This window comes from Cetorhinus maximus, chromosome 25 (genome assembly GCF_964194155.1).
Source record: "Cetorhinus maximus chromosome 25, sCetMax3.hap1.1, whole genome shotgun sequence".
NCBI classification, from domain to species: Eukaryota; Metazoa; Chordata; class Chondrichthyes; order Lamniformes; family Cetorhinidae; genus Cetorhinus; species Cetorhinus maximus.
The window spans coordinates 41,824,984-41,849,425 of NC_135903.1; the positions used below are offsets into that span (position 1 = coordinate 41,824,984).

General features: G+C 43.8%; 1 protein-coding gene across 2 annotated transcripts in view; it reads right to left on the reverse strand.

Annotated features, from left to right (window-relative positions):
- Positions 1–4,050: 4,050 nt before the first annotated feature.
- The window catches only part of LOC144668071 (solute carrier family 15 member 2-like), a 158,743-nt gene continuing 138,351 nt past the window's right edge, over positions 4,051–24,442 (reverse strand). For both annotated transcript variants that reach the window (XM_078529841.1, XM_078529840.1), the window contains exons 20-22: positions 24,188–24,319; positions 19,845–19,952; positions 4,051–8,037 (exon numbers count right to left, since the gene is read on the reverse strand). In XM_078529841.1, the coding sequence (XP_078385967.1) occupies positions 7,831–8,037; positions 19,845–19,952; positions 24,188–24,319 (447 nt within the window). In that variant the 3' untranslated portion in view covers positions 4,051–7,830. The remainder of the gene's footprint in view (positions 8,038–19,844; positions 19,953–24,187; positions 24,320–24,442) is intronic.

The window sequence follows — 24,442 nt, forward strand, 5'->3', positions numbered from 1 at the left end:
TGTGTGGCCATAACCCCGTGCTAAATGGGGTAGATTCGAATAGATCTAGCAACTCAAGACTCGGCATCCATGAGGCACTGTGGGCCATCAGCAGCAGCATAACTATACTCAATCGCAATCTGTAACCTCATGGCCCGGCAATATACCCCAACCTACCATTACCATCAAGCCAGGGGATCAGCCCTGCTTCAATGAGGGCACGCCAGGAGCAGCACCAGGCATACCTAAAAATGAGGTGTCAGGCTGGTGAAGCTACAACACAGGACTACATGCATGCCAAACAGCATGAGCAGCAAGTGATAGACAGAGCTAAGCGATCCCACAGCCAACGGATCAGGTCTAAGTTCTGCAGTCCTGCCACATCCAGTCGTGAATGGCAGTGGACGATTAAACCACTCATTGGAGGAGGAGGCTCCACAAATATTCCCACCTTCAATGATGGGGGAGCCCAGCACATCAGTGCAAAAGATAAGGCTGAAGCATTTGTGCAATCTTCAGCCAGAAGTTCTGAGTGGATGATCCATCTCTGACTCCTCCAGAGGTCCCCAGCATCACAGATGCCAGTCTTCAGCCAATTTAATTCACTCCACGTGATATAAAGAAATGGCTGAAGGCACTGGATACTGCAAAGTCTATGGGCCCTGACAACATTCTAGCAATAATACTGAAGACTTGTGCTCCAACTTGCCGTGCCCCTAGCCAAGCTGTTCCAGTACAGCTACAACACTGGCATTTATCCGGTTATGTGGAAAATTGCCCAGGTATGTCCTGTACACAAAAAGCAGAACGAATCCAGCCTGACCAATTAACCCCCCATCAGTCTACTCTCGATTATCAGTAAAGTAATGGGAGGGGTCATCAACAGTGCTATCAAGTGGCAATTGCTTAGCAATAACCTGCTCACTGACGCCCAGTTTGGGTCCCGCTAGTGCCACTGACCTCATTACAGCCTTGGTTAAAACATGGACAAAAGAGTGAACTCCCGAGGTGAGGTGAGAGTGACTGCCCTTGACATCAAGGCCGCATTTGACCGAGTGTGACATCAAGGAGCCCTAGCAAAACTGGAATCAATGGGAAAATTCTACACTGGTTGGAGTCATATCCAGCACAAAGGAAGATGGTTGTGGTTGTTGGAGGTCAATCATCTCAGTTCCAGGACATCACTGCAGGAGATCCGCAGGGTCGTGTCCTCGGCCCAACCATCTTCACCTGCTTCATCAATGACTTTCCCTCCATCATAAGGTCAGAAGTGGGGATGTTCGCTGATGATTGCACAATGTACTGCACCATTCGCAACTCCTCAGATACTGAAGCAGTCCATGTCCAAATGCAGCAAGACCTGGACAATATCCAGGCTTGGGCTGACAAGTGGGAAATAACATTCGTGCCACAGAATTGTCGGGCAACGACCATCTCCAACAAGAGAGAATCTAACAATCGCCCCTTGATGTTCAATGGCATTACCATCACTGAATCCCCCATTATCAATATCCTGGGGGTTACCGTTGACCAGAAACTGAACTGGACTACCCATATAAATACTGTGGCTACAAGAGCAGGTCAGAGGCTAGGAATCGTGCGATGAGTAACTCACCTCCTGACTCCCCAAAGCCTGCCCACCATCTACAAGGCACAAGTCAGGAGTGTGACGGAATATTCTCCACTTGCCTGGATGAGTGCAGCTCCAACAACCTTCAAGAAGCTTGACATTGTCCAGGACAAAGCAGCCAACTTGATTGGCACATCACAAACATTCACTCCCTCCACCACTGACGCACAGTAGCAGCAGTGTGTATCATCTACAAGATGCACTGCAAGAATTCACCAAGGCTCCTTAGACTGCACCTTCCAAACCCCATCTAGAAGGACAAGGACAGCTGGGAACAAGATAGATGGGAACACCACCACCTGCAAGTTCCCCTCCAAGTCACTCACCATCCTGACTTGGAAATATATCGCCGTTCCTTCACTGTTGCTGGGTCAAAATCCTGCAACTCCCTCCCTAACAGCGCTGTGGGTGTAGCTACAGCACATGGACTACAGTGGTTCAAGAAGGCAGCTCACCACCATCTTCTCAAGGGTAACCAGGGTTGTGCAATAAATGCTGGCCCTTCCAGCTAAGCCCACATCCTGTGAATGAATTTTTAAAAACTAGTATATGGAAATCAAAAGGCATCAGCATGAAGCTTAAAAGCATCTATTCCAGTCACTAGTGTGGAGTGTTGCACTCTATGGGTGTGAGAATTGGGCTCGCAAGAAAGAGGATAAGAGAGGATCACAGCTTTTGAAATGTGGGTAATGGTGGGGGATGCTCAGTGTCAGCTGGTTGGACACAAAGATAAATGAGTGGGTTAGATCAAGAGTAGAAGTTCAGGAATCAAAAGGGTTGTTAAGTAGAGTTAGAGAGAGTACGGACTTTGGAAACAAAGGTCTGACAGGCTTATCCTGGCAACAATTGAAGGAGAAATTGAGGGTAAAAACAGAAGGGGAAGAAGAAAAATCAAATGGTGGATAACATTGAGACTTGGACTGAGGGAGAATTGAAGAAAACCAGAGAAGAAACAAGACAATGTCAACAGCCCCATTAAGGCTGTGGTGAAAATGAACAAATGCAAATAAAGATCTACCCCATGGAAGCTAGATAGTTTTACACCTGAAGGCCTCAGGAAGGATCTGACCACATGCCAAAATCATGCAGTCAAGTCATCAACACCCCCATATGTCCACAGAGATCAGCATGTGGGGCGGGGCGGGTGGGGGTTGGGCTGGGGGGGGGGGGTTGTTGGGACAAGAAGCCAGTGATAGGTGGAGATAACCAAAAGATGTCACAGACGAAAGGACAAAGAGGTGTTGAAGGTGGTGATATTATCCAAAGGAACGTGCTAATTAAGGGTAGAAAGCAGGACAAGCAAGGTATAGATAGCCCTAGTGGGGGTGGGGTAGGGGTGAAGGAATACTAAAAAGGCTAAAAGGTAGAGATAATGGGTGGAAATACATTTAAAACTAATGGAAATAGGTAGGAAAAGAAAAATCTATATAAATTATTGGACAAAACAAAAAGGAGGGGGAAGAAACGGAAAGGGGGTGGGGATGGAGGAGAGAGTTCATGATCTAAAATTGTTGAACTTCACTGGAACAATGCAGCAAGCCAAGGACGGACATGTGGGCATGAGAGCAGGGTGGAGTGTTGAAATGGCAAGCGACAGGGAGGTCTGGGTCATGCTTGCGGACAGACTGCAGGTGTTCTGCAAAGCGGTCACCCAGTCTGCGTTTGGTCTCTCCAATGTAGAGGAAATCGCATTGGGAGCAACGAATGCAGTAGACTAAGTTGAGGGAAGTGCAAGTGAAATGCTGCTTCACTTGAAAGGACTGTTTGGGCCCTTGGACGGTGAGGAGAGAGGAAGTGAAGGGGCAGGTGTTGCATCTTCTGCGGTTGAACCAGCTTATATTTTATATTTCACCCCTTTCCTATTTTTACTTAGTTCTGTTGAAGGGTCATGAGGACTCGAAACGTCAACTGTGCTCTTCTCCAACGATGCTGCCAGACGTGCTGAGTTTTTCCAGGTATTTCTGTTTCTGTTTTTGTTTTGGATTTCCAGTTCTTTGCTTTTATCTATGTGGGGATCAAAACTTAGCAGCAGGTCCTTCACTCAACTGTGCCTCTACAGACATTATTACCAATTAGGACAGCTCTAGCAGTAGCAACAGGTCTCTTAAAATCCCCAACTGAGGTTCAGCCCCAGCAAGTGGGTCTTAGAGCTTGCATCCAGTCCCATGCAGATTGAAAGATCAGATTTAGAAAAAATAGAACCAGTGAAGAGGAAGAGAGAAAAGACATTCCTCCAGCATTATTTGCTTCGGTATCTTTAGGTTTTTTTTTTGCTAAAGGGAAGGAATTTGCATTTCTGTGGCATCTTTCAGATCATCAGGACATCCCAAAGTGCTACACAGTCAGTGAGATAGTTTTGGAATGCAATCACTGTTGTAATATCAGGCAGCATGGTAATCAATTGGCTCACAGCAAGCTCCCACAAAAAGCAAGGAGATAAATTACTTGTTTAATCTATTTAATGATATTAATTGAAATATACACAATAACCAAGACACAGGGAAAATTCTCTTGTTAAACTTGGATAGTTGTAAACACAGTTTTAGGAAATGCTGCAGAAGATTGTTTTTGCTGATATTTATCCTGACAGTAACAGCAGGATAAACATAAAATACAACTTTGCTCTGGAGTTTCAGGGTTTTGATCCAACTTGATTTGAGGTGTTCACTCCTGGGCTATTTTCAACATTTTGCCTGTGTCAAAGTTCTTAATGCAACCATAAGATAATACAATTTATTTTCTATATCAGGTTGGTTACAGCATCAGGCAGCTCTGCGTTGCTAACATTACAGCACTGACAACACTTCAAAGGTACTTTGTTGGCTTTAAAATGCTCAGGGACATTCTACAAGGTCTTTTCAAGCGTAGCCCACAACCATGGGCTGTAATATTCTAGACAATCTAACCTGTAGATTGAAGCTGAAAGGAGCACTGAATTATATAGCAAGTCCCTCACCCCCTTCCCCCACCCCCCAGCCCCAATACAGAGCAATCATAGGAGTACTTTTTTAGATCCCTCATCCCCTAAACAAAAATAGCAAAAGCAGAGTGTGCTGGATTAATTTAATGTAATAAACACAGAGCCCAATAAGACAGAATAACTGGGATTTTCCTGGGAGCTGCCGTAGCTTGGCCAGAAGCTGGAGCAGCTTCCAGGAAATTCCCAGTCAATAAATGCACAGAATGTGGTGTCTTCCATCTCCTTCTCAAAGCCATTGGACCACAGGAAAATTCTTCAAATAAAACTCACAAGTCAATCAGCATCTGTTTAGATTTATAGTGTGGATGTTTGTTCAGAAATGGTACAGCACCAGTTCTCCCCAGCAGCCCCCTGACCTATTTCCAGTATTTTCCCATTTCAGTTTTGACTTTCATTTGGAGCATTCCTTAACTTCAATTAACTGGAATTCTGGGAGAGATGTGAAGGGGTTTGAGCGATATAGAATTACAATGCGTTTTACAGCACAGAAGCAGGCCACTCTGCCCATCTGGTCCATGCCGGTGTTTATGCGATAAACAAGTTCTGATGAAGAGTCATTCGCACTCAAAACGTTAACTCTGTATTCCTCTCCACAGGTGCTGTCAGACCTGCTGAGTTTATCCAGCAATTTTTGTTTTTGTTTCAGATTTCCAGCATTTGCAGTATTTTGCTTTTATCTCTTCCGGCTCTGCTTCATCTCACCCTTTAGGCGTACGCTTCGATTCCTTATTCCCTTGTGTAGTGAACTAACTTCCCTTAAATGCATCTATTATATTCCTCAACTATTCCATAGGGTATTAATTACCACATTTTCACCACTCACTGGGTAAAGAAGTTTCTCCTGAATTCCCTAGTGGATTTATTAGTGACTAACTTCTATTTATGGCCCTAATTTTGAACTCCCCAGAAGTGGAAACATCTTTTCTATGCCTACCCTATTAAATCCTATCATAATTTTGAAGACATCCACCTAGTCACCCTTCAGTCTTCTCTTTTCCAGAGAGGCCCGGCCCATTCAGTCTTTACTGAGTTAACTCTTTCTTCTAAATTACAGCAAATGATGCAGCTTGGTATCTGAGTGAAGGAAACACACCCTCTATGGAAATGATTCCCTCTCACCCATGTCACCCTCTCCTTTCCTCCACCACTCCCATAAAATAGTCATCTATAGTAACAAGAAGTCAATAGTGGGCTGTCAGAAGCTGAGGCATTTGGATGATGAAATGCTTTCCGCCTGAGGCACTTGGATTAAAATTCCCTCAAATAGATGTTGGCTGTGGTCAATTTAACATCCCCTAGTACCTACAGAAAGGTGCACAACTGGGTATTATTTTATTAATCTCCTGAGAATAATCAGATCAGTGCTGACAAATCAATCACATAACACTTGATTTTATCTCCATCATTGCACATCACTATTTTTGCTCACTTTATTATTAAGTGTTAGTCCAAACAACAGGGACATGGACTGGCCAGTGACAACATCATTCACATGATACATACAGAGATTGGTGTCAGATTGACAGAAACACAGTTACAGATGGTATCCCTGTTACACACAGTCGCACAGAGACAAACTCACACACACATACACAGACATATTCACACATGTACACATGTACACACATACACAGAAACATATACACAATCATACACAAAGATACTCAATTACACACACAGCTCTCACAATTACAGAGACATAATCACACACACAAACATACACAGACATGCTCATTCACACACACACACAACTCTTACAGATACAGAGGCATATTCACACACACACACAGAGACATCCTCATTCATATCCACACACACACACACACAACTCTCACATACAAACACTCGCATGTGCTAATATATATAAACTCACACATACATACTCACTCACCCGCACCAACATACACCCAAACTCACTCACACACCAACATATATAGACTCCCACACACATCCACACAATCACATGCAAAATCTTCAATGCTCAACTGAGAACCTTGTTTAATGCATTGCAGTGATGTGTATTTGGTCAATTGTTAAATTGCCCTGTGTTTTTAATATAATCTTCTGGACCATTTCAGTATGGCTGCTCTGGTTGTGTGGATGGCAGATTACCAAAGGCCTCTGCTACCTTATTACCCAGTCGCACGCTGAGCCAATAGGATCAGGACATGTTTCAGTGGACAGTGATCATGTCTTGACTGAGAGAACAGGAATAGGTTCTAATTTGCTTACCCATATATTGTCCATTGTCATTTTAGCCTGACCTGAGAGCTATTGTTCTGCCCACATCATGCTTGGGCATGCTCCAGACCTATCAAAGCTACCCATAACACTAGTCATTTGATACGCCAAATGGGTTCCTTTTCTTGGGTCCACCCACCCTCTAATGAATGTATACTGGACACAATCAGAATAACTGCTGCTATAAAACTGGAGACCCAAGGGTGATGCTTTCTGTTACACATGACCTCTCTCTCTGGTGAAGGAGGCTGCAGTTTCCTTCTGTAAGGCTGTAAGTCAGTCTGAGAAGTTGGGACACTTCCTGTAAGGAAATGCAAGACAACATTAAGTAGTATTTAGTCTTGTTTTGATCCCAGTGAGATTCCCTGTGATTGACAAGGAAGTGAAGGTCCTATTAAACGGTGAACACAACAGGGCAACTGGCCAAGTGGGGCTTCCAATGGACCAGTCGTCTGAACATGGGTAGACATGAAGGCCTTTGCATTCTGACATGGATAATTTAAAAAAAAAGCCCTTGGTAACGATCATTGGTTGAGAGACTTAAGGGAGTACTTTGGACAGATACAGCATGAATGGGTTCAGGGCAAGGGCACTGAGTTGAAGATAGAGGAGGTATTTATGAGAACACGCAATGGCTTGTACTGGGAATGTTTCTTTTTCCTTTCCAATGATTTCAGTCAAAAGGAAGTGAGGTAATTTTGATTTTTGAATATCCAGCAACTTCTACCTTATTGCACACATTGAGTTTATTGTTCATCTCAAACTAAGGCCAATGCAATCAGATTGCAGAGGTCACCATAGGAAAGAAGGGATAACTTAATGTAATGGAAAATAATGCACATGTGCACACACACACACACACACACACGACACACACAACAAATACAAACAGACACACACACAATTTGAACACACACATACACACACCCTTGTTGAATCTGCTCAGTGTCCTTTTGGTTTGGCAGCTTCTGGACAAGTGGCCCATTTGTTTCCTGAAGAGCTACCTATTGATTTTGTGCTCTTCACCTGTATAAGACGGAGTTGTCTTTAACTCTGAGTTCAGCCCATCAGATTCATTCCCTTTGTCGGCCTCACTAAGGGAAGACTCTCTGGTATCGATCGGGCGATATTTATAAAACCTTGCTTTGACGATGAAGATCAATGTAATCAGTCCCATGAGCAAAGCGAACACAAAGAATTCCACTGCCTGTTACCAAACAGAAAATAACACACATTAGTGAATCTTAAGAATATCTGCCTCGTAGAGGATACTGGGCAAATAGTCCCCTTGTGTGCTGCATTCTCTGATCACATGATTGAACAGTGGAAAGGATAAATCCTGGTGAACATAATAGGGAACTAAGGATAGTAAATCAAAGCTGCAGGTTAAAAGGAGTCATGGGTTAAAGGAATTTATCACATATAGAAGTATATTAGACAATTCACATACTCCCCGCTTTGCAACTAATATCCAGGATTTACCTATCAGTGAACATGTCATCAATATACATTGACTGTCAGCAACATACACAAATATGGGTTAAAAATGGGTCTGTTCTGTTGAAGGGTCATGAGGACTCGAAACGTCAACTGTGCTCTTCTCCGCCGATGCTGCCAGACCTGCTGAGTTTTTCCAGGTATTTCTGTTTCTGTTTTTGTTTTACACAAATAAGGGGTGGGAGACCGGGAACTTTGGAGACCAGGAACTGGATTTTATGCTCCCCCCGCCACACCACCTCCACTGGTTGTGTCTATTGGTGGGCGGGGCATGCAAAATACAGGGGTGCCCAGCCCACCAATTCCTGCCCATGCCCCAAGCTGTCCCCGATAGTACGGAATGCTGCACGCCATATTTAAATTAATAATTAAAGGGCAATTAGGCTCGGTACCAAGCCAACTGACCAGGATATTACACGGCTCATACCACAATACTCTTAGTGTGGGCAGGCGAGCAGGGGTGGTCAGTCCATTTTTTGAAAAAAAGCAGGAAGGAAGCACAACATTCAGGAGGTGCCCTATGCACATTGGGGGCACCCCCACCAAGGTGTCATCTCCCACTTTGTTCCTCACCACCTGTCCTCCAAAACTCAGCTCCCCCATCCCTATCTCCCCGCTCCCTGGGTTCTCAGATCTCTCCCCACCCTAACAGCTTAGGAATTAACTGTCTCCAGCAGCCATTACTCTGCTTCCTGTTCCTCCTGCAGTCACGCCAGCTCCCAGCACTGAGCTCTGGTGCTGCCGGGGCTGCTGGAAATGCCAGCAATCAGACTGGCCAGTAGCTCTCGAGGGCAGGGCTTCCTGTCCACTGAGAGGTGGAAGTTCCGTGGTGAGCTTCTTTAAGCCACCCCCAGCGTATCATGGCTGTAGGATGGGTTTCTTCCAGGTGCTTCGACTGCTGGCCGACTTTCCTTCCAGGGGGTTGAGCAGTCCATGTCCCCCCGCCCTCCAGCACACCCCCATAAAGTCAAGCCCAAGGGCTCAGGAGAGGGAAATGGAGGATAAAGAACCTGGGAGTCTGTGAGCCTGGGAGACCAGAAACCTGAGAGACTGAAAATCGGACAAAAGGAATTAGGGGAGGGGGTTGGTGGGGGCGTTCACTTCAGGGGAGATTTGGAAAGTTGAAGATAAAGGACAATGGAATAGTGCAGGGTAATGATACGGGGAATGATAACCAGAGTGTGACAGCAAAGGACAGAGTGTCCAAACATATGAGTGCAGCAGAAAATAAGGTCAGAGTAGGCAAAAAGCTGTAAAAAGACAGAATTAAAGGCTCTTTATCTGAAAGCACACAGCATTCATAACAAGATTGATGAATTAATAGCACAAATTGAAATTAATGAGTACGACCTAATAGCTATTACAGAGACATGGTTGCAAGGTGACCAAGACTGGGACCTGAATATTCAAGGGTATTTGACATTTCTGAAGGACCATATAGGAAAAGGAGGGAGGGCAGTGCTGTTAATAAAGACAGTAGTCAGTACAATAGTGAGAAATGATCTTGATTCAGAAGAACAAGATATAGAATCAGTTTGAGTGGGGATAAGAAATAGCAAGGGAAAGAGATTTGTGGTTGGAGTAGTTTATACACCCCCTAAGAGTAGCTGCACTATAGGACAGAGTGTGCATCAAGAAATAATGGGGACTTGGAAGAAAGGTACTGCAATAATCATTGGTAACTTTAATTTTCACATCAATTAGACAAATCAGCCTGTATCCTGTGGAAGAGCTCATAGATTATATTCAGGAAGGCTTCTTAGAGCAATACATTCTGGAACCTACCAGCTATTTTGGACCTGGTAATGCGTAGTGAAACATGATTAATTAAATACCTTGTAATAAAGGACCCTCTATGCAAGAGTGATCATAACATGATGGAATTTCACATTCAGTTTGAGAGTGAGAAACGTGGATCCATAGCTAGTACCTTAAACTTAATTAAAGGCAATTACAAGGGTATGAAGACAGAGTTGGTAAAGAGTAGACTGGGAAATAGGTTAAAAGGGAAGACAGTAGAGAAGGAGTGGCATACATTTATGGAGATATTTCATAACTCTCAAAAAAAGATACATTCCATTAAGGAAGGGATATGCCATCCATGGCTACTGAAGGAAATCAAAGGTGGAATCAAATTGAAAGAAAAGACATACAATGCTGCGAAGATTCATGGTAGCCCAAAAGATTAGGAATGTTTTAAAAACCAGCAAATGATGACTAAAAAAATTATGGGCTCGATTTTATGCTGGTCAGTGGGAATCCGGCCTGGAAGTGTGTGGATTGCCGATTCCCGCCCTTGCCTTTCAAAGACACCTGTTAATGCACCTTGCAGCCAATTAATGGCCACCTGGCGGGAAGCCAGCCAACAGCAGAATGCAACGGTGGGCAGCCCCCCCAGTCAGGAATGAAAAGACAGGACAGTCCAGGGGCAGAAAGGGCAGGCCATGAACAGGAAGTCAGTCACGGCTACTCAGTTAAAGGCACCCCTGGCACTGGACTGTGGAACCTGCACCAGAAATCATCATTTGGAGATTACACTTGTCACAAGACTGTGAAACCCACTAAAATATTGCAGCACCTGCAGGTAGGAGCTTCGTTTTAAATGTACATGGCTATTACGCTGGTGATAAGTCATTCAAGACACTTGTCAGGGAGGTAAGGACATTTGAACACAGCTAGCCCATTCCCCTTATGAATAGCAAGTGTTTGTGAAAGGACTTAAATTCAGCCCTTTAACTCTCTTTGTCTCTCCACAGATGAGAGAGAATGGCACCATCAGCTGGTGAGGGGCCCAGATCCAGGACAGCCCCACGGTATGATGATGACTCCCTATGAGTTGTCCGGCAGGCTGTGTGTGATAGTTGGGAGGTCCCCGTGCCGGTAGGTGGGAGGAGGAGGCCCGCCAGCCAGACGAAACCAGCTTGGAAAGAGGTTACAATGGAGGTCAGCAGTCGAGGGATCACCCAAAGAACCTGGCTGCAGCGCCGTAAAAGGCTCAATGACCTTTAAATCCAGCCAGGGTGAGTGTGCAAGTATTTCAGAGATGGGCCTTTTTCCTTTTTATTCATTCACTGGCTAGGCCAGAATTTATTGTCCATTCTCATTTGCCCCCAAGAAGGTGGTGGTGAACCAAGGAGAACTTGCAGGAGGTGGTGTTCCCATGCATTTGCTGCTCTTGTCCTTCTTCATGCTAGAGGTCACAGGTCTGGAATATGCTGTCAAAGGAGCCTTGATGAGTTTCTGCAGTGCATCCTGTAGATGGTACACACTGCTACCACTGTGCGTCAGTGATGGAGGGAATAAATGTTTAAGGTGGTGGATGGGGTGCCAATCAAGTGGGCTGCTTTGACCTGGATGGTGTCCACTTCTCGAGTGTTGTGGGAGCTGCACTCGCCCAGGAAAGTGGAGAGTATTCCATCACACTCCTGACTTCTGCCTTGTAGATGGTGGACAGGCTTTGGGGAGTCAGGAGGTGAGTTATTCACCACAGAATTCCCAGCTTCTGAGCTGCTTATGTAACCACAGTATTTATATGGCTAGTCCAGTTTAGTTTCTGGTCAATGGTAACCTCCAGGATGTTGATAGTGGGGGATTCAAGTGATGGTAATGCCATTGAATGTCAAGGGGCGATGGTTAGATTCTCTCTTGTTGAAGATGGCCATTGCCTGGCAGTTGTGTGGCATGAATGTTACTTGCCACTTATCAGCCCAAACTTGAATATCATCCGGGTTTTGCTGTACATAGACACAGATCGTTTCAGTATCTGAAGAGTCACAAATGGTGCTGAACATTTGTGCAATCATCAGCGAACATCCCCACATCTGACCTTATGATGGAGAGAAGGTCATTGATGAAACAGCTGAAGATGGTTGGGACTAGGACACTTACCCTGAGGAACTCCTTCAGCAATGTACTGGGACTGAGATGATTGACCTCCAACAACCACAACCATTTTCCTTTTTGCTAGATATGACTCTAACTAGTGGAGAGTTTTCCCCCGATTCCCATTGACTTCTGTTTTGCTGGGACTCCTAATGCCACACTCAGTCAAATGCTGCCTTGATATCAAGGACAGTCACTCCCGCTTCACCTCTTGAGTTCAGCTCTTTTGTCCATGTTTTCACCAAAGCTGTAATGAGATCAGGAGCTGAGTGGCCCTGGCGGAACCCAAACTGAGTGACAGTGAGCAGGTTATTGCTGAGTAAGTGCACTTGATAGTACTGTCAATTACACCTTCTATCATTCTGCTGATGACCGAGAGTCAACAGATGGGGCGATAACTTGCAGGGTTGGATTTGTCCTGCTTTTTGTGGACTGGACATACATTGGCAACTTTCCACGTTTCCTGATAGATGCCAGTGTTGTGGCTGTACAGGAACAGCTTGGCTAGTGTGGCGCCCAGTTCTAGAGCACAGGTCTTCAGTACTATTATTGGAATATTGGAATATAGCCTTCACAGTGTCAAGTGCCTTCAGCCGTTTTTGATATCACGTGGAATACATCAAATTGGCTGAAAACGGGCATTTGTGATGTTGGGGACCTCAGAAGGAGGCTGAGATGGATCATCCACCCAGTACTTCTGGCTGAAGATGGTTACAAATGCTTCAGCCTTGTCTTCGTATTCTTCCAAAATTTCCTAGATTCTGGAAAGGTCCCAGCAGATTGGAAAATCGCAAATGCAACACTTCTGTTCAAGAAGGGAGGAGGACAGAAAGCAGGAAACTATAGACCAGTTACCCTAATGTCTGCCATTGGGAAAATGGCAGAATCCATTACTGAAGAGGTAGTAGCAGGGCATTTAGCAAATCATAATACAATTAGGCAGAGCCAACATGGTTTTGTGAAAGGGAAATCATGTTTGGAAAAAAATATTAGAGTTCTTTGAGGATGTAACGAGCAGCTGGATAAGGGGATCCAGTAGATGCAGGGCAGAATTTTACGTCCCAACGTCATCGCACACTCACGTGATATTTTGGTCGGCGGGAATGCGCGAGAGTCGGCAACGCGCCCTCTGACATTTAAGAGGCCTATTAGGGCCATTAATTTACGGTTGGCAGGCGGGCCAATCAGCCAGGCGGCCTTTGCATTTTTGAGGAAACCTCGTCCACGGGCGGGATGAGGTTTCCAATATTTATTTTAAAAAATAAAAATGTTTTCACATCAATTTTATTATGTATATGTGTGTGTGTGTATGAGTGAGTCCTATGTGAGAACATTTTTTTCAGACTTTCCATATCTTTATTTCTGTATTTAATATTCTTCAGTTGCCTGAGGCAGCTCTCTGCCTTCAGGGAGCTTTCATTGCGCGCTCCCCCATGCCTGCAGCACTGAGATTTCAGCGCTAACCCTCCTCCCGCCCGCACCCCATCAGCACTGAGCCTTTCAGCATGCGTTTCGTGTTGGCTGGCCATTAATCAGCCATTAATTGGCCAGCCAATGTGAAGTCACGGTTGGGGGCTGACTGTGGGCAGTGGACCATTTCCCAGCCACTCCCACACGGCAACCCGAAAATCCTGCTCATAGTGTATTTGTATTTCCAAAAGGCATACAATAAGCTACCACATAAAAGATTAGTCCACAAGGTAAGGGCTTATGGTGTTGGGGGAGATATATTTGCATGGATAGCAGACTGGCTAGCTAATAGGAAATGAAAAGCCAGGATAAATGGATCATTTTCAGAGAGGCAAACTGTAAATAGAGGAGTGCCGGGGGAATCAGTGTTCAAGCTTCAACTTTCATGATCTATATAAATGACTTGGATGAAGAGATTGACAGTATTGTAGCCAAGATTGCTGCTGATACAAATATAGGTAGGAAAGCAAATTGTGAGGAGCACACAGAGGTACAGGTAGGTTAAATGAGTGGGAGTGGGCAAAAATTGGCAGATGGAGCACAATGTGGGAAAATGTGAGATTGTCCACTTTGGCAGGAGAATAGAAAAGCAGAATATAATTTAAATGGAGAGAGACTGCAGAAGGCTGCAGCACAGAGGGACTTGGGTGTCCTTGTACACAAATCACAAAAAGTTAGCAAGCAGGTACAGCAAGTAATTAGGAAGGCAAAAAAAATGATGACCTTTATTGCAAGGGGATGGAGTATAAAAGTAGTGTAAAAGTCTTGCTATAAGTACAAAGCATTGGTGAGATCACATTAAGAGTAATGTGTATGGTTTTAGTCACCTTACTTAGGGAGGGATATACTTGTATTGGAAGAAATTCAGAGGAGCTTCACTAGACTGATTCCTGGAATGAGTGGTTTGTCTTATGAGGAAAGATTGAGCAAGTTAGGCCTATTCTCATTGGATTTTAGAAAGAGGAGAAGCGATCTTATTGAAACATATAAGGCTCTGAGGGGCTTAACAGGCTATATGCTGAGAGGATATTTCCCCTCATGGGGGAATCCAGAAGTAGGGGGCACAGTTTAAAAATAGGCGATCCCCCATTTAAAATGGAGATGAAGAGGAATTTCAAAGGGCTGTTAGTGTTTGGAATTTTCTTCCACAAAGAGCAGTGGAGGCTGGATCATTAAATATATTCAAGGTTGAATTAGACAGATTTTTGATTGACAAGGGAGTCAAGGGTTATGGGGGGTAGGGAGGAAAGTGGAGTTAAGGCCACAATCAGATCAGCCATGATCATATTGAATGGCAGAGCAGGCTCAAGGGGCCAAATGGCCTACTCCTGCTCCTTTTTCTTATTATGTTTTAAATGGGGGACCGAGAGCCTGAGAGACTGGGGAGTTGGAGGGGCCAGTTTGGGGGGTGGTGTGAGGAAGATGCAAATGTAGGACCAAGAACCTGGGAGTCATTGAACCTGAGAGAGCAGGGACATAGGAGATGGCGATTATGGGAGAGGGGAGTGGGAATTGGGAAGTTGGAGCTCAGGGAGAACAGAGAGGGAAGAGAGTCGCAGGTGAAGGTGAGATGTTTCTGTTCTCCAGAATAAGCTACAGATCTCGCAGCACAACATATGACACCTTCCTACCTTTAATATCCAAAAGAGTGGCCTAAATTTTAATGGTGCAAGTTATTTATCCTGTAATTTTAAAATGTTCCATTACCTTCCTCACATATAAACCACAATGTTGTTAGACTAGACAGAAGCACAAATAGACAACACCATGAGGAGCACAGTTCTCACTTTCCCATCAACACAAAATTCAGGAAAAAGCCTTTTTGTTCTTTGAAAGCAATTCAATTGTCTCACACAAGGAAACGTTGTATACATGGAAAATTAACTTTAATTTAGTTAAGTGTGAGTTTGTGCATTTGGTTAGGAAGGATAATGAGGCCACATGACCCTTGGAAAATAAGAGACTAAATGGGGGAGAGGAGCAATGGCATCTACACAGATCAATATGAGTCACAACATAGGTTAATAAGCCCATAGAACTAAAAACAAAGCGCTGGAGCACTGGGATACATTTCTGGACTAGAATTGAAAAGGAGATAAACCAAGTTAAACTTATATAAAATCTTTTTTAGATCACAATTAGAATACTGTGCGCACATTGTCTCCACATTACAAAAAGGCACTGGAGAAGGTGCAAAAAAGATTTACATGGATGATACCAGAGAAAAGATAACATAGCGATTAAGACGCTATTGATCCCCAAAAATCAATTAGGTAAAAAAATCATCAATACAATTCAATTGAGAGTACAAATCCATAACTACAATGTTTTTGTGAAAAATTGTCATTTAAGTGAAAGTGTATTCGGTTAGGACTGAACTGGCTGGAGCTTTTTTCTTGGAACAAGAGAAGGCTGAGGGGAAACCTACTCAAGGTCATCTAACTAACTTGCTAGAATTTGTTATGGAGGTAACAAGAAGAGTTGATGAGGGTCATGTGTTTGATGTAGTCCACATGGGTTTTAGCATGTTTTTTTTTTGGCAAGGTTCCACATGGCAGACTGGTCAAAAATATAAAAGCCCATGAGATCTAAGGGAAAGTGGCAAACTGGATCCAAAATTGGTTCAGTGGCAGGAAGCAGTGGGCGATGGTTGACTGGTGTCTTTTTGATTGGAAGGCTGTTTCCAGCGGGGTTCTACAGGACTCAGTGCTAGTCCAGTGTTTTTTGTGGCTTGTGTCTATGATTCAGACTTGGTTAGGGGGCATAATTGAGAAATTTCCAGATGATAGAAAAATTGGCTGTATGAATAATGAGGAAGAAAGCTGTACACTGCAGAAAGATATCAATGGGCTGGTCAGGTGGACAGAAAAGTAGCAAATGGAATTCAATTCGGAGAAGTGTGAGGTAATGCATTGCAGGAGGGTAAACAAGGCATGAGAATACACAATAAAAGGTAGGATAGTGAGAAGTGTAGAGGAACAGAGGGACCTTGGACTGCATGTCCACAGATCCCTGAAGGTACCAGGACAGGTAGATAAGATGGTTAAGAAGGCATATGGGGTACTTTCCTTTATTAGTCAAGGCATAAGATGTGAAAGCATGGAGGTTTTGCTAGAACTGTATAAAACACTATTTAGACTGCAGCTAGAGCACTGAATAAAGTCCTAATCACTGCATTACACGTAGGACGTGATTGCGCTAGAGGGAGTACTGAGGAAATTTATGAGCATGCTGCCAGGACTGGAGAATTTTACCCACAAGAAAAGACTGGGGCTGTTTTCTTTGGAACAGAGGAATGTGAGAGGAGATTTAATTGAGCTGTACAAAATAATGAGAGGCCTGGATTGAGTGGACAGGAAGGATCTATTTCCCTTAGCAGAGAACTCCATAACTAGGGGGCATTGATTTAAAGGAATTGGTAGAAAGATTAGAGGGAAGTCGGGTAATTGTTTCACCTAGAGTGTGATGGGGGTCTTGAACTTGTTATCTGAAAGGGTGGTAGAGGCAGATATTCTCATTGTACTTTAAAGGTACTTGGATATGCACATGAAATGCATTGCCTACAGGGCTTCGGATCAAGAGCTGGGAAATAGATAGCTCTTTTTCAGCTAGCACAGGCACAAAGGGCCAAATGGCCGCCTCCAGCGCTCTAAATTTCTACAATTCTTTGGGCAGAATTTTCACCTCGGTAGGCGGGTGCGTGCCCGACCCACTCGAGCTTGAAATGACATGTACTGAGGTCGGGTGAGCGCCCCAACATCAACACGCAGTCGCGCGATAGTTCAGTCAGCGGGTGCACGCGCAGGAATCAGCAGCGCGCCCGCCGACAATTAAAAGGCCTATTAAGGCCATTAAAGTATCAATTAACTTAAAATTTTCACTGCCCGTACAACCTTACGTTTGGTGGGCAGACGAAAAGGCCAAGAGGCCTTTGCATTTTTTTTGGAAACCTCATCCATGGGCAGAATGAGGTTTCCAACATCAAATAAAATTAAAATAACTTTTTTTAAATTTCACTTATAACGTGTCCCCACTCATGTGACAGAGTCGCATGAGGGGGACATGTTTTATAACATTTTTCAAATCTTTATTTTTTTTTTGAAAACTCTTCATCTCCGTGAGGCAGCTCTCTGCCTCAGGGAGATTCTCAAGTGCGCACTCACGCGCATGCGCGAAGTCCAAGCTCAGCCTGCTCACCCTCCTCCCCTACCCGCACAGGCTGCGATGAGCACGACCACTCACCTTTCATGCCTTAATTGGCCTGCCAGCGTGAAATTGGCTTCTGGCCTCGATCGCGGGCAGTGGTCAGCTTCCCGACTGCCACTCCCCACCCCTGCCGAGCCCACCCGCTGAGGTCAAAATTCTGCCCTAGGATTCTAAAGGAGGTCTTTAAAACTATAAAATGGCTTGAAAGGATAGACATGGAAATGTTTCCACTTGTGGAGAAACCTAAAACCAAGGGCCAAAAATATAAGCAGTCACTAATAAATTTAATAAAGATTTCGGGAGAATTCAGGGGAATAGTATCGATGCTCTTAAGAGGAAGTTAGATAAGTGCCTATGAGAGAAAGGAATTGAAGAATATGCTTATAGGACGAGATGAACTAGGTAGCAAGAAGGCTCATGTAGGGCATAAACTTGTTGGGCTGATTGGCCTGTTCGTGAGCCATAAATTCTAAGTAATTCTGTGTAATTGCCCCATTGAGGCAAACCGTTGGGTATCAGTCTTTGGGAAAGTAGGTGCACTAGTGCAGTGGCGACAGTATTTCCGTTTCCCAGGGCCTACCGATATAAGGTCATGCCTTAGTGTCTTACTTCAGGTTTGTGAAAGGAGAAAAAAACAGGCAGAAAGCACTCACAAAATAACAGTAACTATGGGGTAGAATTTATTATCATTTGCTTCAGTGTATCCATCTCCATTGAACATTGCTGATGAGATTCTGGTATCAGCAGACCACAAGACTGACTATTAGGGAGCTGAATTCCATTACAACAACAACTTGTACTTATATCGCATCTTTAATGTAGCAAAATGTCCCAAGGTGCTTCACAGGAATGTTAATAAATATTTCTAACACTGAATCATACAAGGTATCTTGGTCAGTTGGTTTTACGGCGTGCCTTATAGAAAGAGAGAGAGGCAGCGAGTCAGAGAGGTTAAATGAAAGAATTAAAGAGCTTGGAGCTTAGCTGAAGAGCTGAAGGCACTACCACCAATGTTGGAGTGATGAAAGTTAGGCAGGTACAAGAGGCCAGAATGGGAGGAGAGCAGATTTCTGAGCATTGTAGCGCTGGGGAAGGTTACAGAGATATGGAGGGAGCAAGGTCATGGAGGATTTTGAACACAAGGATGAGAATTTTAAATTCGAGGCTTTGCCAGGCTACGAGTTAATGTAGGTCAGTGAATACCGGGGTGATGGGTGAACAGGACTTGGTGTGAGTTAAGATGCAGGCAGTAGTATTTTGGATAAGCTCAGGTTTATGTAGATTGGAAAATGAGAGGCCAGTCAGGAGAGCACTGGGACAGTTGACTCTGGAGATAACTAAAGCCTGGATGAGGGTGTCAGTGGCAGGTTGAGCTGAGACAGGGGTAATTCAGAACCAACACATTTTTGCAAATAAAGTTCAACATCCCATTTGTGATAATAACCTCCTTCTTTATACTCCAAGCAACACCACATGTTGCAGACCTGAAATGAAAAGGAACATTAATACCCATCAGAATTGAGGATGAAAGTGTTACTGATGGTGAAACCAAGGATGAGTGGTTGGAGGCTCAAAGCTTCACATACATTTTTACCCCCTTTGGAGGATAGGGTGGGAGCATTGGAAGAATTAGCAAGCTGATGATCAACTTTTTGAACCAACTCATGAACACTCCTTCTATGGCCAAGAAGTCCTGGAGCAGGACTTGAACAAAGAATCTTCTGACTCAAAGGTCAGAATGCTACCAAGTGAGCCACAGGATGCCTAGCTTTACTGGGTGATAGCACTAAGCAGAGGTTTGTGGGCAGTGATCCACAAAGGCCCAGTTTTGTGAATTTCTCAATTCTCTGCTCGCCTTGTGCTTTGGAACCAGCTGCCCATTGTTTTGAATGGCCTGCCTTGGGTCGGTTTAGGATTGACTCCTCTCTCTATATCGCTGCGTTGCCGTGGATCACATACCTGGTCAGTTATCATTGCACTCTCCGCGAACACTACGACTATGAGATTTCCTATGCCAATGGTAAGGAGCCAAACTGCCATCACCACAGACCTCATGGAGGAGGGAGCCTGAAATGTAATCAACAAGTAATCTGTTACCAGTGGCAATCATTCCTTTCTACAAAGCAGTAAATTCATTTGGAGGGAACAGGGGAACAAGAGGAGAAATTCAGCCCCTCACTCCTGCTCCACTATTCAACCAAGTCATGGTCGATCTGTATCTCAACTCAATTTACCCATCTTTGCACCATATCACTTCATACCCATACCCAACAACAAAACTATCAATCTGACTTTTGAAAACGTTACTCGACCCCCAACAGCCACAGGGTTTTGGGGGAGAGAATTCCAGACTTCCACTGCCCATAGCGTGAATTTCACTCCTGAATGGCTTGCTCTCGTTTAAAGATGATGCCCACTCGCTCTTGTTTCTCCCACCAGAGGAATTGGTTTCTCTGTGTCAACCTATCAAATCCTTTAACTTTCAACATGAGTAGGATTAGGTCAAGAGGCCAACAAATCATTCCTTTTTTATAGACCGATTCCACCTACTCTTACCCATTTGCCCTCATGCTTTTCCCCCAGATGCACATCTATCTGTCTTCTGATCCGCTTTAAGCTGTCCACTCCAATGGCATTTTGTAGATCACTATGAGATATTGAGCACGAAATCATTTCAGCCCTACAGCAGATAACGACTATGCTGGTGCATTGATCGACCACAATATCTTTGCATTATGAGTAATGAGGGTAACTGTACTGCAGCAAAACATTCCAGTAATAGCTGCAAATCAGGAGGTGAACAGGAGAAAGGAACTTGGTGAAATTGAAATCACTAGGGAAACAGTACTGAGCAATTTGATAGAGCTGCAGGATGGCAAGTCTCCGGGCCCCGATGGACTATGTCCTAGGGTCTTAAAAGAGGTGACTAATGAGGTAATCAATGCACTGGTGTTAATTTTCCAAAATACCCTAGATTCTGGAAAGGTTTCATCAGATTGGAAAGTAGCAAATATAACCCCTCTATTCAAGAAGGGAGGGAGGCAGAAAACAGGAAACTATCGGCCAGTTAGCTTGACATCTGATGTGGGGGAATTATTAGAATTGGTCATTAAGGAGGTTATAGCCAGACACTTAGAAGAGTTCAAGCTAATTGGGAAGAGTCAGCTTGGTTTTGCGAAAGGAAAATCATGTTTAACCAATTTATTGGAGTTTTTTGAAGGAGTAACATGTGGATAAATGGGAGCCTGTAGGCATAATGGCTTGGATTTCCATAAGGCATTTGATAAAGTGCCACAACAAAGATCATTACGGAAAATAAAAGCGCATGGTGTAGGGGGTAACATATTAGCCCGGATAGGAGATTGGCTGGCGGGCAGAAAGCAGAGAGTGTGCATAAATGGGTCTTTTTTGGATGTGACGAGTGGAGTCCCACAGGGGTCTGTACTGGGGCCTCAATTTTTTACGATTTACATCAATGACTTAGATGAGGGGAGTGAAGACATGGTAGCTAAATTTGCAGATGGCACAAAGATAGGTAGGAAAGTATGTTGTGAAGAGGACATGAGGAGGTTGCAGATGGATATAGAGAGGTTGAGTGAGTGGGCAAAGATCTGGCAAATGGAGTTTAATGTGGGAAAATGTGAAGTTGTTCACTTTGGCAGGAAGAACAAAAAAGCGGAGAATTACTTAAATGGAGAACGGCTGCATAATTCTGAGGTGCAGAGGGATCTAGATGTTCTAGTACATGAGTCACAAAAAGTTAGCATGCAGGTACAGCAAGTAATTAAGAAGGCTAATGGAATGCTATCCTTTATTACGAGAGGGATTGAACATAAAAGTAAGGATGTTATGCTTCAGTTATACAGGGCATTGGTGAGACTGCATCTCGAATACTGTGTGCAGTTTTGGTCCCCTTATTTAAGGAAGGATGTAAATGCATTGGAGGCGGTTCAAAGGAGGTTTACTGGATTGATACCTGGAATGAGTGGGTTGTCTTATGAGGAAAGGTTGGACAGACTGGGCTTGTTTCCACTGGAGTTTAGAAGAATGAGGGGTGATTTGAATGAAGTATACAAGATCCTGAATAGCCTTGACAAGGTGGATGTCGAAAGGATGTTTCCTCTTGTGGGTGAGTCCAGAACTAGGTGGCACTGGTTTAAAATTAAGGGTCGCCCTTTTAGGACAGAGACGAGAAGAAATTTTTTCTTTCATAGGTTTGTGCGACTTTGGAACTCTCTACCTCAGAAGGTGGTGGAGGCGGGGTCATTGAATGTTTTTAAGGCAGAGGTAGATAGATTCTTGTTAGGCAAGGGAATCAAAGGTTATCGGGGTTAGATGGGAATCTGGAAATCAAATCACAAGATCATCCATGATCTTATTGAATGGCAGAGCAGGCTCGAGGGGCTGAATGGTCTACTCCTGTTCCTATTTCTTATGCTCCTATGTTCTTATGAATTGGGGACATTAAGATGGGTCACAGGCTCAAGCACTAATATGAATTCTATCCTTAAACCAGAATCCTAACATTGGATATACTGGATTGCTACTTCTTGCAAATTAGAACACTAAACCTCAAATTCAATTATCAACCCAGTCACAATAATGGCAAGGGTAGTAAATCAGCTTGATTCTTCCACAATGTGGTAATCTAACACTCCCCCAACCTTCGGTGTGCATATTACTCGAATACTTCCACCCTCTGGGGTGTATATTACTCCATTAACACCTCCCCTCAAACCCTGGATGTATATTACTCTAACACTTCCATCCCCTGCTTGTATATTACTCCAGTAACCAACCCTCCCCCCACAATCACTGGGTTTGTATTTCTCTAATATCCATCCTTCTGGGTGCATATTACTCCACTAACCCCACTCTCTCCACCCCACCCAACCTCTGGGTGTATATTACTCTAACACTCCTACCCTTTGATAAAAGTGAAAAACTGCGGATGCTGGAAATCCAAAAGAAAAACACTTTGGTTACATTTCCTTTAGCACCCTCACTCTTTGCTTGTGCATCAATGTATTTAGGACCAACCACCATACCAGCTTTTCTGAAGAGAGTTGTGACTATGGAAGGGTCAGGGGTGTTAAGTGGTGGGGGGGTTTCACATCATGGTTGTCAGGCTGTTAGTTGGTCTGCAAATCCTTCCGCTGCTTCACACTGTTCTTCAAGGGAAGAGTGTGAAGAAATGACTGCTTTCTTGCATGTGTTACCCTACTGACTCTATCAAAAAGGTTTATTTTCTTGTACTGCCATCATTGAGAAAAAAAGTACTGTGCATGAAAGAGGACGTTGCTCGGGTGTGTTAGGATAGTTCTAGTCTGAGTTTGCAACTTATTAGGCAATTACTGCTCATTAATGTTACTCATCACATTTCCCAGTGGATATTGCCTGTTGCAAATGGAAAGTGTCTGTTCTCTCCTCATTCTAGTAAGAATGTACTTCAATCATGAAAATATAAACAGATTGAAAAAGGCTTTCAAAGTTTCAGAACATAACGAGGTGTTCCACTCAACCTGAAACAAGCTGAGCTCTACACTACACATCCACACAGTGCACTGTACTAACATCCCAAATATGGGAATATCTGACTTTTTTTAGTGAATCAAAACTTATTTCTCTCCAACCCCAGAAAATTCCACAAATGCAGTGATGGAACTGCTCAAAAATCCTGGGATTATTCCCCTTATCTCAAAAATGGAGTTGCAATCAGCCTTGACTCTCAGAAACCATCTGTTTATTTTACAAGTCTTTTTGTCTCAAGTTCATATGCAAACAACAGTAGAAGAAAGTCTGATTAATTGGGTCTGCCAGGCTTCAATTTAGGCCTCCAACTAGTCTGGTTCAGACAATATCAGTTCCCATCCTAATGCTGATTTGGTTGACATAATTCCAGAGGCAAAAGCGGATTTTTCTTGTGAATGCCATTAATCTGTCACAGCGATAGAACTCTATTTCACTATGCTGATGGAGGCAAGGCTTATGGAACAAGGCGGGTTAATGGAATTAAGATATAGATCAACCATGATCTAATCGAATGCTGGTACAAACTTGAGGGGCAGCATGGCTTCCTCCTGTTCCTAAGTCTGAGAAGAAACCCTGAGGTTCCAAGTTATTCAAGGCAATAGAAGAACTTTCAACACAAAGTTAAAATACTGGGGTGATACTCAAAGAAAAGGTTTCTGTTGAGCTTGGTTATTGGCTTATTTATTTAATAATTGATGACACTAGCTGACCTGAGCAAAACCAGCATATGAAGCATCTTTGTAAATTAAATCCTTTGGTCTTGCCATTACCTGAGTGTAAGCCAGATGTAGTCCTGTCACCGAAAACAGTATCTCAGACGTTGAAATTACGAGGTACTGAGGAATCTGCCATAGCACTGAGATAGTCTTTGGGCAAATATCGATGTTCAACTGCATAGTGACCTGACAAAGAGAAAAATCATTATTCCTAGAACAGAGGATCATGAAAATTACTGAGAATTTAGATAAGTCACCAGCCCCAACAAACCCATCCCTCTTTTGGTTGATTTCAACCCATCTATCCAG